The sequence below is a fragment of the Kryptolebias marmoratus genome, linkage group LG11 (assembly GCF_001649575.2).
Source record: "Kryptolebias marmoratus isolate JLee-2015 linkage group LG11, ASM164957v2, whole genome shotgun sequence".
In the NCBI taxonomy this organism is placed as follows: domain Eukaryota; kingdom Metazoa; phylum Chordata; class Actinopteri; order Cyprinodontiformes; family Rivulidae; genus Kryptolebias; species Kryptolebias marmoratus.
Window position 1 is genome coordinate 17,077,650 of NC_051440.1, and position 16,554 is coordinate 17,094,203.

Consider the following 16,554-nt stretch of genomic DNA (forward strand, 5'->3'; position numbering starts at 1 on the left):
GTGATCTTACACAGCATGGATGACATACTGTACAGACTTATATAAAGACTTTACACACGTAAAGGCAGCCTCACCTTTAATTCTGAATGGTAAGTAAATGATTTATTGTAATTAAATTCATCTCAGGGAACATGCTCAATATTTTCTACAAATATAAAACAAACCAGGCTACAGAAATGTTGCTCATATAACAACCATACTTTGGCAATATATATAAACAGCATACATAGAATATTACTTCCCACAATTATCACATGTTTTACACTTTTTCTTTTAAGCTTGAATCCTCTACCAGGGTCCTGGAGGTTAAATGGTTCTGTCCAGTATCTTAGCTGTTTTCTCAAACAGTGCTTATGAAAACAGAAAAAGTGGCGAAAGCTCAGGTTTACTCCCCATTAACTGTCCGTGTCCCTAAAGTTAGTTTCAGTACCTGGGAAGAGTTAACATTTTTTTTTTTTGGTAAATCAAATACTATTTCTTACAATGTAAACAACTTAAAAATAATAATTGTAAAAAATCCATTTTCCTTTTTATATTAAAAAATTTAATAAGATGATATAAAATGGAGAAGGACCTCAGCTGCGCTGGAATTAGGCACCTAAGGGAAAAGAAAATGAAATGAAAAACTTGGCAGAAATAAAAGCTCGAAGGTTTAAAAGCATCCAGTCATACCAAGGTCCTCCATCAGATCTGGCTCGTGTTTTTTCAAGGCATCATAGAAGGCAGCCTTGGCTGATTCGCCTGAACGTAATGTCGTCTCATAGATTTGTCTCATTTTTTCCTGGGGAACTTTTTTTGCTTTAATCGTTGAGTATGCCTCTGGGTGGACTCTCTTTCCAAGCTCTTCAACGATGGCCATGATTTGAGAAGTTCGTTGTATTAATTCTGCTCTCTTGTCGTCAACAAACGTCGCTGGTTTAAAATAGAGAAGAAAAACAGACATGTAGTTAAGAAGAGTGATAACGGTGGTTCCTTCACCAATCTTGAACTCATTTTTATGTCATACAGAAACAGCACAGATAAATAAAATAAATTGATACCTTTTTCTGTTTTAGTCAGATTTTTAGTGCAAACACTGTCAGACATCTATTGACAACAGAATACAAAGACTTTAGTTTCTACTGTGAAACACCAGTCATACAAAAATAGGTTTAAATAATAACAAAAATAAAGAAATATTAGTTAAATTAGTGAGCATAAAGTGACCTTAGGAGTGAATGTATCTGGTTGTTTGACTTGAGTGTCTCTGTGTTGGTCCTGTGATGGACTGGCAGCTTCTCCAGAGGGTGTCCCCACTGCCACTCCAAGATCCTGAATAAGCATTAAAATAAAGGAAAAGAATAGTTAGGTGAGTGAGAAATGATTGCTGTTATAAAATACTAGAGAAATATTTTTTAACATATACTTGTCCTGACATATTTTATGTTCTAAGATATCCTTGTCACTTTGTGCTTAAATTTTGTACATTTGAAGAATACCTGTGTTGTAAATCTGGGATGATCCACAATATCGTTTGACTTTGCATTTTCTGAAACGAAAAACATATTTACTTTTTGTTTTTAGGCAGTTAGGTATGAAAAGCAACATAGTCAGAGTCATAAAATCTACCTGATGGGTGTGAAGTATTGCTGTCTGCCCCACCTGTCAGAGGGAATTGATCACTAGTGGGTGAATCCTGAAATAGAGTAAAGTAAATATCAGGTGAACAAAAAACAAAACAACAAAAAAAGAAGAAGATTACTTTCTGAGTTGTCAGTTTGTTTGTTTTTTTAGTATTCTGTAAGGATATGTCATACCAACTTTGATAAGACTTCAAACACGGCTGCAGTAACTTTTCTCTGGTGCTTTGAGAACATTTTCTTCGTCTCTTTCATGATTTCTAGAAAGAAAGCCAAATGTTTCATTTCAGAGGGTGGAATTAGTAGAAAATAAACAATCTGAATTATTGAATTCTAATTATACAAATAATGCATGTATTGTGCATACATGCAGCCCATTTTACTTTGTTTTGTGCAAAGTAGGAAACAATTTTAAATTATCACAATGAACATGCTCATTTCCATGATAAGCACATGCTCATACCTTCAGATTTAGGCCTGTTTTCTGGATTCTTATCCCAGCACTTTGTCATCAGTGTAACCAGTTCTTCCATCCCTTCAAGTTTGACCTCAGGTCTGTCTCCTTCTGGGATCCTGAGTTTCACTAGGCTATCATTTTTGCCTAAGGTGCATTCAGAACAATAAAGACATGAACAGAGCTGAATGCGGATGTGAAAAAAGGATGTTAACTTCGCTCAGTGATCCGTTCTAAGTTGATAAATTAGGAGAAACTGATAGTAGATGGTAATTTCACTTCACAAAGGTTTGAACAATTAAAAAGAAAGTTGACAAAAAAATCTGTCGTACCTTCGTAAGGTTCTTGACCAGTAAAGATAGACCAGAGTAGGATACCATAACTGATAACAAAAGAGTGAAAATTCTAGATAATAGTAGGTTTTTAACTTTGTAAGATTTGCAAAAGTGTAATTCGGTGTGTACCTGTATATGTCAAAAGAACGAGCAGGCTCGTACGATACATTTTTAAGAGCTTCAGGTGGCATGTATTTAAGTGTGCCTCCAAAGTCTCCTTCTGTTTTATCACTGGTCTTCAAAACACTGGTGGTGACCCTGGACAGACCAAAGTCTGCCAGCTGCAAAAAAACAAAGACAGCACCACTGAGTTTAACTTTACATTTCACTGAAACGTAAAGGTTTAAGTGGTAGGTACTTTACCTTGGCATTAAGTTCATCTGTCAGCAGCACATTGCTGGGCTTTAGGTCTTGATGCAGAACGTTTTTCAAATGGAGGAAGTTTATTCCTAGAGCCACTTGATAGGCCAAACGGAAGGCCAGTGGCAGTGGAGGAGGGCCAGCCAAGTTCTTTTGCAGGGTCTCAATGGATCCCCTCCTCATGTACTCCATGACTATACCTCGCTGACTGGATATTCCTTTACGTGGAGGAGTTCCATCGTAAATTCCATAAATTCTCAGCACAAAATCAAATTCCAAAATTTTCATATTATTGGCCTCGTTGACCAGCGCTTTCTCCTCAGCTCGTCTAAAATGAGAAGGTTCACAATCAGCTGTAGAATTTATTCAATGCAGTGGAAATATGACATATTACCTCAGGAAAATTATTTATTTGTATTATATGTAAATTTACCTTGACTGAAGAGGTAGTTTAATAGCCACATCAAGCCCCCATGTCTTGTGACAAGCCTTATAGATGTCTCCAAACCCCCCAGAACCAATGTAATTCCATTCCTCCAAATCTGTGTCACGAATCACCACACTGCTCGCCTGTGCCATCTTCTGGTGAATTCAGGCATACAGTTTAAGACCTCAAAATCTATTAGAACAAGTTAAGTTACATAATTATAATTAAAAAGAAGGAAACGTGACTAAACTTGTTTCACTAATGCTTAAAAGTTGCTTTGATAAACTAAATTGCAGCTATTCTTTATCCTGCTCTTGTTTATTTACAGTGAGAACACTGCAGAGACTGACTGTAAATGAAAATAATATTAAAAAAAGCATTTCTCAAAAACACTATTTTAGTATTTTTTGATTATACTGTTAGATAGTTGACGTCTACTTACTTTATAGCCCCTAGACTGTGTCTACATGTGGTTTAAAGCACAAGTTCAACCCAAAGCGATGAGAAAAGAAGACAGTGTAAGTTCCAACTTCCTGTTTCTGTTTCTGTGCTGGCTAAAGCTGCATCTGGGGGTGGGACTTGAACTGTGAAGTACTTCAGCACAGTAAGCATAAAACAACCACCACCTCCCACCCCTTCCTCTTTCCCCTCTTGAAATTGTCGGGTTAAAATACTCAGATAGTTATGAATTATGTTGTAGACAAAATATGCAGAAAAGGCTGCATTGAATTTGGACATTTTTGACTTCCTTCACATATACACACAGGAACTTTGTACCTTTTTTGTTGATAGTGGCCATAATCTCTGACACACAGTTCCTTGCAGTTCTTGTAATCACAGCCACCCAGTGAGGATGAAAGGGTTTGTCAAGCCACCCCCACATAGTTTTTTCTAGTGGTGAGGGTGTGGTAAGATTGCAGATCTGGTCTGTTAAGTGTTGGCTTGTCTTTTATATTAATTGGAATTCATTTTCATCAGTGTAAGAAGTAAGAAGTAAGATGTGCAAAAGCCAGAGAAAGTCATGCACGGTGGCCATCTTGAATTAAAATAATCTCAAAAATAATCGGTTTTAGATGTATATTCACTGATCGCTTTCTGATAGTTTCATTAAAATCCAACCGCTGGTTCATGAGATATTTTGCAAACAGTACAGACAAACAGACACATCCATACAGACACAGGTGGGAAACAAAATCACCCTTTTACTTTTTGGCAGTGGATGATAATAAAGCTAAGGTAAAGAAGTGAAATGCAAAAATTAACATATACCTATGGGACACATGGAAGGTTAAAAAATTTCCAATTAAAAGTACAAACTCTTTTTCTGCTGATGTTTCAGTAAGCCTTTTAAATTGTAAATGCCATCATTTTCGTGATTAAGTGCTACTGTAAGCTCCTCTGCACCTACATTAAATTAATTGTATTGCGATCACTCACAGAATTTACTGACAAGCTTAAAGAAGAAACTTCAAAGAGATTGATACATGTATTAGAAAATGTATCCCAGGTTTAAACACATACGGATAGTTCCTTTTAGAGCCCATTTCTATTCAACTGTAGTTTTGACGATTAGCTCATAAAACTACATACAAAAGTGTGCATTAGTGATGGTGGAGACACTTTACCAATGACTAAAACAGGAGCAACACAGTCAGTCTTTGCTTAAAGGAAAATAAATTCTAATGTCAAAACCAGGGGCCAAAAAGACAATAGTTTGCTTTAAGCAATCAAAATGCTCATAACACTGCCTAAACACAGAAAAGTGTAAGGCTTTTGTCTAAAATGTATCTCTCCAAACTCAATTACAGGTCTTGAAGTGAAAAGAGACAAATATTGGGTTTAGTTTGTCTCTCCTTGAACAAAACAGTTTGAACAATTTGGAACATGGTGGTTAACATGCACAACATGCACATCTAAAAACACAACAGAGTTGATTACAGCTGATTGTACTGAGCCCTGCTTTCATTTCAGCTTGAACATCAGTCAGCTGGTAAAGTCTTGCTTCACAATGGGAACATTTAATGTCAGGCTCCAAACTCATTTATTCTTTTATGTTTGATCAATAAATGGAAGATTTTTGAATATAGATGGTATAGTAGAATTAAATGTTAGTGCACGACCACTTTTACACAAGGTGGTTCAGATGGTAATTTTGATGTAAATTATTAAGCAAATTAAGATGTTTAAAAAGCCTCCTTTATTGTTTATTGATCATGGAGATAGATATAGATAATCTAAAATGTTTGTCACTTTTGCATTATTAAGAGCCCTAGAATACATTTTATCAAGATACTGATTTTTATCTTTGTGTGTATCAGACATAGAAAAAAAATTATTTGTAATATACATTTTCTTCTTTGTTTACACTGAAATACCTTTTTCATATTGGTCCATCTTCCAAAAGAGGAAAAATAATTGAATTCAGTTTCATATCACTTGGTTGAACTGGAATGGAACTGATGCTTTTTACTGCATCTCTGCAGTGCTCATTTGCTTGCTTTTTTTCTAAGCAATTATTGTCAAAAAAAACACAAAGCAAAATCATTGCTCTGTGTCTAAAGAGCAGTTTCTTCTGAACATAGCACAATGTGTCTAAATCATAAGAGCACAATCACAGGTGTGAACCCCTTTCATAACTGAGCCTGTGAGTATTCATTCACATCTCATCCTGCCTTATTCCCCAGCCGGCATCAATAGGCGCAGTCTGCTCTCGATCTCTGCATTTCTGTCCCTCTCTCCCCTCCCTCTTCCCCACCCACCCTCATTTACGCTCAGTTTGGTGTGGACCTCTTTCACCAGTGGCTGCTCACCACGCCACATTTTTTCCTCCTTGCTGCTTTTTCCATCATTCTCTGCTCCACTCAGACTGAATTTTCAACTCTCCCTCTTTTGCTTCCCTCTTTGCAGGTGTTTCATGCTAATGATACATCCAGGGATTAAGGTGAAGGGGAGGTCTCTGTGCTGGATCTTGGAGTGGGGAGCTGAGGTGAACGTCTGTCTTTCCACCACTAAAGCAGGAGGAGCATCACTGATGCAGACAGGTTACATCCTCTGGAGCAGCGAAGGACAACCTTGGAAAAAAACAGTTAGACCGGAGAACCACGTGCTTGACTAGAAGTGCTTTGTGTTGTGAAGATAGTAGGAAGAGAGCGGACAGCAACAACAGAGGGAGGGGAGCTTTTAGTAAGAGGCGCCCCAGTCACAGGAGTTTGGGGAGGAGGGTGTGTGGTCCACGGGGAGTGTTTTAAAAGTGGGGAAACAAGGGAGTGAGGGGGGGTCTGTTTTGCTCTCAGATAAAAGAACTGGAAGAAGAAGGATTGATCTTTGCACGGTCTGAAGAGTCGCAGAGATTGGGGAGGCGCAGGCTCTCCAGAGACTGTGGAATTACAATTGGAGCTAAGAGACAATCTGCAGCACTGACTGAGAGAGGGGGGTTGGTTTGAGGACACAGAGCAGGTGGACCAGTTAATGATCTTCAGTTCTTCACCTGTACGAAGATAGGCTTCTGTCTTGTTTCCTGATTGAAGAACAAAGAAGAGGAGGAAATCTCCAGGAAATTGACAACATTTATTTGCCTTTCTACACAAATCTATAAGAGCATCCCATAATGGCTGTCCAACTCATCCCTGAATCAGCTGTCAGTTTGCTAATGGTAAGTCTCAGGGTTGTATAATATACAACTTGTTTTTGTCTGTTTTTTTTTCACTCTGCTCTCCTCATGGAGATAGTTGCCATTCCATTAAAAAGCACATATGTTGTGTGCTCCTCCCCTTCACTACTTCCTACAAACCTGAAATCCTCCTTGAGAAATTCAAATCCCTCTTCTATGCTACAGAAATGGGGATATTTTCTGTCGAGCCAAGAATTTCCTCATTTTTAAACTCAGTCGAAAGGTTACATTTGTGTATGTTCGCGACAAAAATGTAAAGTAAGGCAAACTTTTAGTAAGCTGTGTCTGCAGTTCAAGTAACTAAGTTGCTACAGGGATAAGCTTTTTAGTGCTAAGCAAAGTTTGCATTTAGTCATACTTTATATACAAGACTTAATAAATATAGGCTAATCTATGTAAGATAATTGTTGCACTGCAACCCAAAAACAGGATTTGTAAGCAGTTATTAGGTTAGATAAAACAGGTTGGCCTAACTTGCTGTGGTTCCAATAAATTGATAAAACAGAAACACGCAGCATGCTAAATGTCCCTTCTGTCCTAATGGATAGAGAAACAATGGCAGAAGGGCTACATGTGTAGAATACAAACGTAAAAGCTTCCTTTTACCTTCTTCTGATAACCTTTCAGCCTTTTAACTGTAAAAAATGTTGTGCTGTGCTTAACTGTGCTTGCTGACACTGTACATATGAGCATGTTCTGCTCATTTTTATTCTATAATGTTGGCATTTTGCATTCTCAGAGGGAGTCATGCATCGTTGCACTACCTGCTATCTCCACCTGTCATAGCTGTCTGTTACTATGGCGATAGGCCATGCAATCCATACTGCATTGAGGCAGCAGTGTTATAGGAAGTGCAGAAGAAAAGTGCAAAAGATTATAGACAGGGCATGAGAGAAATAATAAAATGAATCTGAGAAGGAGGGGAGGAAAGAACGAAAACCACATAAATGGAAAAAGACAGCTTCAAAGTAGACCGTTACTGTGAATAAAAGGTGGCTACCCACATAAAACGCTGTTAGGATGTTTCTCACCTGAAAAGAGTTCTCCTGAGGGGGTTCTTAGGACTTGTGTGGCATGGAAATATGAATGAATTCATCTACTGAGAATTGTGCCATCTAGCAGACAGTTTTGTGTCCCTTGAGTGCATTTTACTCCTTCACTGCATATGTGAGCATTTATATGGAGGTTGTTCTCCAACAAGTGCTCTTGTCAGAGTTGACAACCCTAAAATGCTTTGCTGTCAAACCGTTCTTCACAGCCACTGTTCCAGTCTTTAAATAATAGTCAGCATCTATAATTTTCTGCAACCATTTCAGCTGCCACTCAGGGCGACTCTGCATCAGCAGACAATGACAAGCTCACTTTAGTAAGGACAACGTTTGATCTTTTGGAGTTTTCCTGGTGGAAGCTTTATCCATAACAGTGTCATTCTGCACCTAAATTTCCTTTAAATTCACACTGAGCAGAACTGACATCTCATAGCCAATTTCAGAGCTCAGTGATTTGTTTGCTAAATCCATGGCATTTGCTTTCACATGAGCATGCTAGATTGAACCCATCTTAATTATTAATGGGGGTTTAGTTGGCTATGTGTGCGTGTGCATGTGTTTGAGCCTAGATTAACATTGATCAAGCTTCCTGCCTCTGTGTGCATTAATATTTTAGGCAAATAGATGATTACCTCACAGCAGTAATTACAGAAGCTGCTCAAAGATAGATAGATAGATAGATAGATAGATAGATAGATAGATAGATAGATAGATAGATACATACATACATACATACATACATACATACATACATACATACATACATACATACATACATACATACATACATACATACATACATACATACATACATACATACATACATACATACATACATACATACATACATACATACATACATACATACATACATACATACATAGAAGCAACACTTTCACTGCTCTTTAAATCTTTTGTTTTTCTTTTTCTTGTTGATGTTGTTGTTGGTAAAAAATATTCTGTTTAATGTCCTACCTGTAATTTGTTTTTGATCAGCATCAGCTTTAGCCACAAGCCACATCACTGAACTCATTTCATCTCTGCCTTTAAAAGATTTTTGCGCACTTCTTACTAACCAGGATATAAAAATGCACAAAGCTCTGTCTAAACAAAACCCCATTTAAATATTGATTTTATCCATCACTGATTTTATTCTAGGACTTTTAATATACCAACAATGATCAAAGACTAAGATCTGACAACGTCTCATGGGCTCAACTAACAACTGTTTTGATGCAGCTAATCCAGAAATTATTATGAATTGAGCACACACTGATAAAACATCACATGGAAATTTAATTATAAACGGGAGCAATGCTGACAAAGAAGGAACCACAGTTTGTGACAGTGTTCTGCTGTGCCATATGCTTATATTTTGCTTAATTTTATAGACCACTTGTCCACGTGGTTGTCTTTTTTCACATGCGGGAGTAGCTGATCAATGTACATTTTCCTATCTGTTACACTGAGCCTCGCACACAGCACTGATAGAAGCAAGGTAAACTGGGATCTTGACACACTCTGAGGCTAAGTGGATTATCCTCATAAAGCTGGAGGGTTTCTGTGCAGCGAAGGGACAACAGCTAACAGCCTCTCAGTTCCCAGTTTACACTAAAGCTTGCATATTATAGGTCATGACATTGTTGCACACACTTACAAAGTTGGACATTGGTGTAGAACACCGTTAGCATTTATAAGTCATCATGATAACTACATAGAAGCATGACTGAAGTGTACAGTGTTCATTCAGCTAAAGGAAGAAAAAAGGCAAAGACCTCATGCTGTCCTTCATGTTCCGTTGCTCTTCATTGCTTTTGTTTTTTTATTCAATTACTGAGGATGTAGACCAGATGACTCAGTGTGATCAAGCCAAGGGATTCATTCAGCACTAATCAAATCACCGTTCTATGATTTATTGTACCGAGTGGGTGTGTGTACATTTGACATATTTTTTTTTATGTGCCAGCACATATTGACTACAAAGATATAATAACATTGTGGTCAAAACAATAAAAACATAAATGTTGACACAGAATAATGTGGATGTATTTTATATTTACTGTTCTGATACACAGTGCAACAGAGCAGCCAGTGTACAAACGAAGGTGAGATGAAGAGTGTGGGGGGAGGGTTAGCAGAATGAGATCATACTGAGATAATTGATTACTGCCCTAACAATGGCAAAGGGAGAGACTCAGATAACACTTTCTGCATTTCTCTAAATATAACTGCAACAAGCACATCTTCTACTTCTGGGACACCTGGTTGGAAGATATATTGTAGATATCAGATGATAAGATATTCATAGAGTCTATGTCATTAGCATTTAAGAATAGTGACAAGCTGAACCAACATTTCAGTTATAAATATATCCCCACAATCTACAAATAGGGGTAAACAAAAACAACGATTTTACACAACTGATCTCATTTGTCTGCAAAAACCCAAAGCAGTTTTAAGCATCTCCCATTGAAAAACACATATCCGACAGAGATTTCTACATTTTATGTGATTACTAGGAAGTGAAGGCACAGATGGTATTTTATTACTGCCATTTCTTTTATAACGCCTCACTGTCTGATGCTGTTACGTTACTGTGCAGCACACTTTTATATTTTTCCTTTCCTTTTTTTTTTTTTTTGCTTTTGCTTTGTCTGATTATTGCTATAATGAAGCAATAATAAGATTTGTTTTACTGTTTTTCTTTTATTTTTCACAAAGCTGCAGTCTGCCTGCAGAACGGTCATGCTTGAGTGATGCCGGGAGCCAGCACTGCTGATGTCAGCAAACTAAAGCTCTGAAGTTGCTGCAGGAAAAAAGAAACACTTTTACTTCATATCAAACTAAAAGCCTTCTCTATGCCATGGCAGTTCAGTTTTTCTTTTTTTATGGTGATAAAAAACTGACTCCGACTTTTGTTGTGGAAAAAAAAAACCTGGAATATTACACTGAATCGGTATGTTACATGTGGCTCAGGTTCAAGGGTGCTCTGTTTAAAGAAAGTAACATTTAATGGCTTCATAACCACAGCAAAAGCGAAATGAAACATTTACAACAGAGCTCTGAGCTCTCCCACTCTGTGAATGAGATTCATGCTAATTATAGGCCCTTTGGACACCTTTTCTTACCCATGGAAACAAGTTCACAACTATTTACAAAAATGCACAAATATAAACGTACAAATAAATTCAAAAAAGGGTCATTCTATAGGTTTCACAATTTTTTTATACAACTGTGTAAAATACTTACATATGTGAACTGAAAGATTTTGTATAGAAAAGAATTTCAACATATTTTACGAGCATCTGAAGATAGATATGAAGATTTATTGTGAGTTTTTTTATTGTGATTTTTTTTATAATTCCTCATCATGTTGCAGCAACCTTTTGGGTACCTTTCATCAAAAATGGAACAATGGAGAGCAATTACAAAAGCCTCAGAAAACCATAAAAATTAAACTCTACTTGTTATACCTTTTTAAGCTCTTTTTTGTTGTGAGTGTCTTTTTTTCTCTTGGTAGCTAAACGATGTAATGCAGCAGCTAACATTAGCTAGCAGCATTAAAAAAAAAACTATTTAAACTACCGTATTAATATTTACAGCCTCTATTACACATTGTCATTTTTTAATTTGATTCAGATTCTGCAAACATTTATTAAAGTGTTTGCGTTGTATAATGAGTTTTTCAGGATTCAATTTAAGCCCATTCGTTAAATCCACATAGTCATGCCCACAGCCCAGGTTTGATATTGATCTGAGCTTTGATTTTCTGCCGTGAGGCTTTAAAAGCTGTCCATGATCACAGTATTGATCAATCTGTCCGAGATCAAACGAGCAACATCAAGAAATTTTGCTTCAGGGTGGATTTAGTTGTAATCTTTGTGTAGTCCATCAATGACAGAAGTTACTTTTTAGTGGGTTCACTAAAAATGCTAAGATTTAACGTCTTGTTTTAAGGTGAAAGAGATAATTTCCTAAAAATAAAACAACTATATATACAGGCAAGCTAGAGATATATTTTAAACATAACATTCATGAATCCATAAAGGCAGATGTATGGGCATGTGTGTGAGAGATTTAAGCATGTCCCTAAAGCTTCTGTTTACACTGCAGCCTGTGTAAGCACTATTGATCAGCTGCAGAGGTGAAGGCGCCTCCGTTCTAATTGACTTCATCAGAGTTCCTTCTGGCTTAGTTATGGTCTTTTGTGTGTATAGGAGGTCTCAGGTGTGACTGTGTAAAGGGTCTGCAGTGTGTGCGCGCACGGTGCATGTTAATGCGCACTGCAGTCTCTCAGTGACGGGTGACAGCATTCCCTATGAGTTTTAATGGCCAATGGGGTGTGAGACAGGTTATCGACTGAACTTATTGTGTATTTTGTCATCCAAAGAAGAGATTAATGAAACTGCCTCAAGCATCGCCGTGTGCACCCTGGCATATGCTTATCAGTGTACAAACAATTTCCTCCTCTTTGTTTTTCCTTCAGCTTCATTACAGTTCTCCAACTCTGCTGGTGCATTATTGTACACTAACATTGTTTAGATAATAGAAAGGTTTTTTTAATTATACTACTGGTGTTGCTGTACATGATTTTTGCGTAAGTGTTGTGGCATGGTATGTCCATTAAATTAACTTCAAATTGCCATAACAAATTTCCTTTTTATTTCTTTCATTCAGGCTCAGACACACGTCTACAATCATTAAAAACCAATATCCTCAAACAAGTGGTGTTCAGCCTGTGCTTTTAGAATAACTAAAATGTTCAGATAAAAGTCCTCCTCCAACTTTTAGGGATTTTGAAGCCTTGGAGGATATCGGTGAAGCTGAAGCGTGGCATCTATCTGATGGCTGTCCCCCGAACAAGGTCAAGTTACTAAAAAATAAGCCTTTCATGGCAGACAAATAAGGGTTTTCTGTTTCCTATTGGAGAAAAGAAAAAAAAACATGTATTTCCGTTAAATCAATTATGGCAAAACCAAAACCACCTAAAGTTAACATGCACCTTGTAGAGGAAGTAAAATATTATGAACAGGATTGCCTCTTTTTTTCTTTCATGGTTTTCTGCATATCGGCTGCATGTTTGTGTTAATGCTGTGAATACATAAATAATTTTCAGGGCTTTGGCAGTGTCACATTAGCAACATGTCACCTGTCTTCCGTGCCAGGATGCTGGGTTACAGGAGGGGTAGCAGGGTGATAAGAGGGGCGTGGAGTGGCAGAGGCACCAGGCGGTCTGATTGGTTCACCATCTGTCTCTGGGACTGAGCAGATGTCCAAGCAGAAAGACCAATCTCCATTTCCTTCCAAGTTCACTTTCTGTCCTGTCTTAGTTGCTTTGAATGTGACTGTGGTTGTAAAAGTGTGTGTGTGCGTGTGTGTGTGTGCAGCACTGTTGATGCATTTGACATTTCACACTCTGGCTGACACAGGTCCCACTGGGGCTGATTGTCCTCCATATGGGGTGAGTTAACACAGAACAGGTCTTAGTCATAATGAAGGCCTGTCTCATTAGCTGCACTTACAAGATTGGCATGGAGCAGGAAGTGAGTGACAAGCGAGTGACTTTGCACTCCCCAAGTGCAAGGTGAATGGATGGAATATTATTTAGGATAAAAATAGAATTTTAACACTTAAGTTTAGAGATTTAAGTGGGATTTAAAAATAATCAGTCTATAAAATAATTGACAAAATACCTGTTAGGTTAATCGAGCTGTCTTACATTTTTAAGCTTTTTGTTTTTCTCTTAAAAACAAAGTTAAATAGCTGGGGGGGGGTTTCAATTTATTATTTATTTATTTATTTTTGCTGTTGTATTATACAATTTTATTTACTACATTTTATCTACCTTGTTATTTATTGGCATTATCTGCATAATATTTTTTTAATTGGACACTGGCTATAACTTCTCCTGAAAAATGTTTTATATGGCTTTTTTTGTATTGTATTTTTGTATTATATTTTGTACATTCTCAACTTAAAACAACCACCATCATCCTGTTTGCAGCAGCAAGCAGGGGACCTTTCAGGAAATCCTTGTCACTGTGTTGTAAATATTAAGAACTTGTCTCAACAAACTAATGCTCAGTCAACACAACCTGTTGTGTTTTTATTTATTCATGACAACAGAATGTTTAGGTCTTTGTAAATATGCATCTTCAAAGTGTAATCCTACATACAAACAGAAAAACACCTAAATCTGCTCAGTCGAGGGGCTTTTTGTTCCGTCTCTTACCTTAACAAGCAGAACTGAGACCTTGGTTGCTCTGGCAACAACTGTCCTTCTGCAAAGCTGTTTGAAATGAACTGCATTTGTCTCTGTTTAACACTCAGCACTAACAAAATAACGTAATATAAATGTATGTGGAACTTTCTTTTCTTATAAACTATGAACTTAAATGTTGAGACATTACTTTATGTGATGACTCACATTAATCATGGCACAAAAATTCTTATTCAAGAGACAGTAAGTCAGCAGTCAGAGCACGCCTTATTATTATGGGATCCAACAAAGGATGCCTAAGAGAGGTGATTGTAGCTTGAGAGATTGTAACGTGCATGATTTATTTGTCTCTTTATGAGGTTGTGAGTTTCACTTCCAGTTGTGTTTGTTAAGTTTAAATTTTATTTAGGTCTTTGGGTGCAGAGTATTTTATACGATGCCTTTTATACGATATACTAATTTCGTCATGAAAAACTGCAGTTGCAGATAGGCACTTAACGTCAGCTACACCAATTTCTTCTTTCTGATAAAAGTATAAATGTTGTAAGTAACCAAGACAAATTGTCCTGAACTTTGAAAGTCAACAAAACAACTGAAAATGTAATATATTTCAGGAAAGTGATCACAACGTTTCATTGTGAATCAAACTATTTATTTAGCACAGATTTGCAAAAAAAAAAAGCCATCTCAAGTCTTGTGTTTAAACTATGCAACCATGTAATGGAGGAAAATTAAACTGCACAGTTGGGCACTTCCTAGGTCAAGGATGATCACCATTGATTTCAAGGTCATTAGGCAAAAGGTTACCATCACAGTTGACCTAGTGCTCTAACTATGCAACAGTGTAATGTAGGAATGGTAAACTGCACAGCTGGACACCTCATGCAGCAAAGATGATGTCTGTTGATTTCAAGATTAATGGGGTCAAAGGTCAAGGTCACAAGTAACCCCTTTGTTAAAAACTTGTCTATGATTCTACAAGTGACCCTTTTCTTATCTACGCCAAAGAAGCTGGTTGTGAATTTATTATTATTATTATTATTATTATTATTATTATTATTATTATTATTATTATTATTATTATTATTATTAAAAAAAGCTACTGATGTTGCTGTACTATTAGAGCTGGGTGACTGACACTGAATGAAAACGATGGTTTTTAATAAAATCTGTTTGACAGCATATATAAAAGGTAAATCCAATGCATACAATTTGCACATCATTCACTTCAGAATAAAGGACAAAAAGCAGGAAACACAAAGAGGGAAGGGGAGACACGTCAGCAACATTTTACTGAAGCTTCTATTGTCCACCACTAGAGGGCAATGCAGACTGTTTAACAACACCATGTGGAAATTTTAAGTCTATCAGAAGAAATTATGCTTACCACTGTATAACTGCAGGTAGTTGAAAGTATAATATATGACCAGAGCAGTGTTGTTAAAAATGTGCATACGCTGCTGATATGAGCAGGTCAGAGAGCAGAAGGTGAACAGAAAATGCTTCCAGGCAGCATGTTTATCTAAATAAATGCAAACCCCACGAGTCTACCTGTCACACACACAATCACAAGCTAATACACTGAAAACAGCTCTTTTGTTCCTGTTTATACAATCAGCTGAAAATAGATTAAAAGACTGATGTTGGAGCTGCTGATATTAAGCATTACAAGACTTGAGCCACATTATTTTATAAATTATTGCACATGGCTCAACAGATTTGTACACTGACAGCTCATTTACAGTATAATTATATTATCTAACAAAGTTAATGTGTGTAAAATTTAAACTATTATATGGGAACACATCATCCATGAACACAAAACACTTTTTTGTACACTTTCTGAACTAAAACACATCAAACTTTCACATCAAATACAGATTAAACATAAAAAATAATCCACAGTTCTTGGGAGCTAACCACTAACAGTTTTATGGACTAATCAGAAGTCAAGTTTCTCCCTCAAACAATCATTTTAATCACAAATGATGAAGAAGGAAGGTACAATTATAGATTTGCAAAATATTTTGCAGACTAATGAGAGCATAAACTCTTGATTTCTGCTCTCCTGTCATTCATGTGCTTTTCGATTTCACCTGATGCTCCTGACAACTTTAGAGAACATGGCTTTTTTTAAGGGTTTCATGATGTATCTGTACCTGCAGCTTGTGCATAAATGTTGCCATGAATGTTATGGCTAGTCCTAGGAAGTCAGGAATTTATTATACTCTGAGCAAATATTCAAGACAATAAAAAGATTACTTTGAGCAATTAGGTGTTTTTTGATTATTATATTTCAGTAAGAAATGAAATTTACCTTGTATTAATGTAAAGACAATTATTTTTACTGAGTTTTTATTCTCTATGTCATCCTTACTGCACATTTCTAGCATTTATTTTACATTATTCATTATTACCTT

At 36.7% G+C, this 16,554-nt stretch overlaps 1 protein-coding gene across 3 annotated transcripts; it reads right to left on the reverse strand.

Annotated features, from left to right (window-relative positions):
- Nucleotides 1-80: 80 nt before the first annotated feature.
- On the reverse strand, nt 81-3,752 carry LOC108230000 (receptor-interacting serine/threonine-protein kinase 3-like). 3 transcript variants are annotated; one of them, XM_017405751.3, is made up of 13 exons: nt 3,638-3,750; nt 3,202-3,387; nt 2,772-3,096; nt 2,538-2,689; nt 2,406-2,455; nt 2,083-2,220; nt 1,797-1,879; nt 1,609-1,675; nt 1,479-1,528; nt 1,207-1,311; nt 1,041-1,086; nt 673-912; nt 81-598 (listed from the first exon to the last, which is right to left on the reverse strand). In XM_017405751.3, exons 2-13 carry the CDS (start codon nt 3,345-3,347, stop codon nt 591-593), a joined length of 1,410 nt encoding a protein of 469 aa, XP_017261240.1. In that variant the 5' UTR covers nt 3,348-3,387; nt 3,638-3,750; the 3' UTR covers nt 81-590. The 3 variants fall into 3 exon arrangements, with proteins under 3 accessions (XP_017261240.1, XP_024859525.1, XP_024859524.1); XM_025003757.2 differs by lacking the exon at nt 81-598 and having other exon boundaries at nt 605-912; nt 3,202-3,350; nt 3,638-3,752; XM_025003756.2 differs by lacking the exon at nt 81-598 and having other exon boundaries at nt 605-912.
- Between the last annotated feature and the right edge of the window lie 12,802 nt (nt 3,753-16,554).

Bases quoted from the DNA above. Each gene is read 5' to 3' on its own strand.
- LOC108230000 (XM_025003757.2), bottom strand. From the start codon at position 3,347: ATGGCACAGGCGAGCAGTGTGGTGATTCGTGACACAGATTTGGAGGAA. The intron at 1,312-1,478 runs GTATTCTTCAAA...ATGCTTATTCAG, and splicing joins ATCCCAGATTTACAACACAG to GATCTTGGAGTGGCAGTGGG. The intron at 913-1,040 runs GTATCAATTTAT...ATTTTAAACCAG, and splicing joins TCTGACTAAAACAGAAAAAG to CGACGTTTGTTGACGACAAG.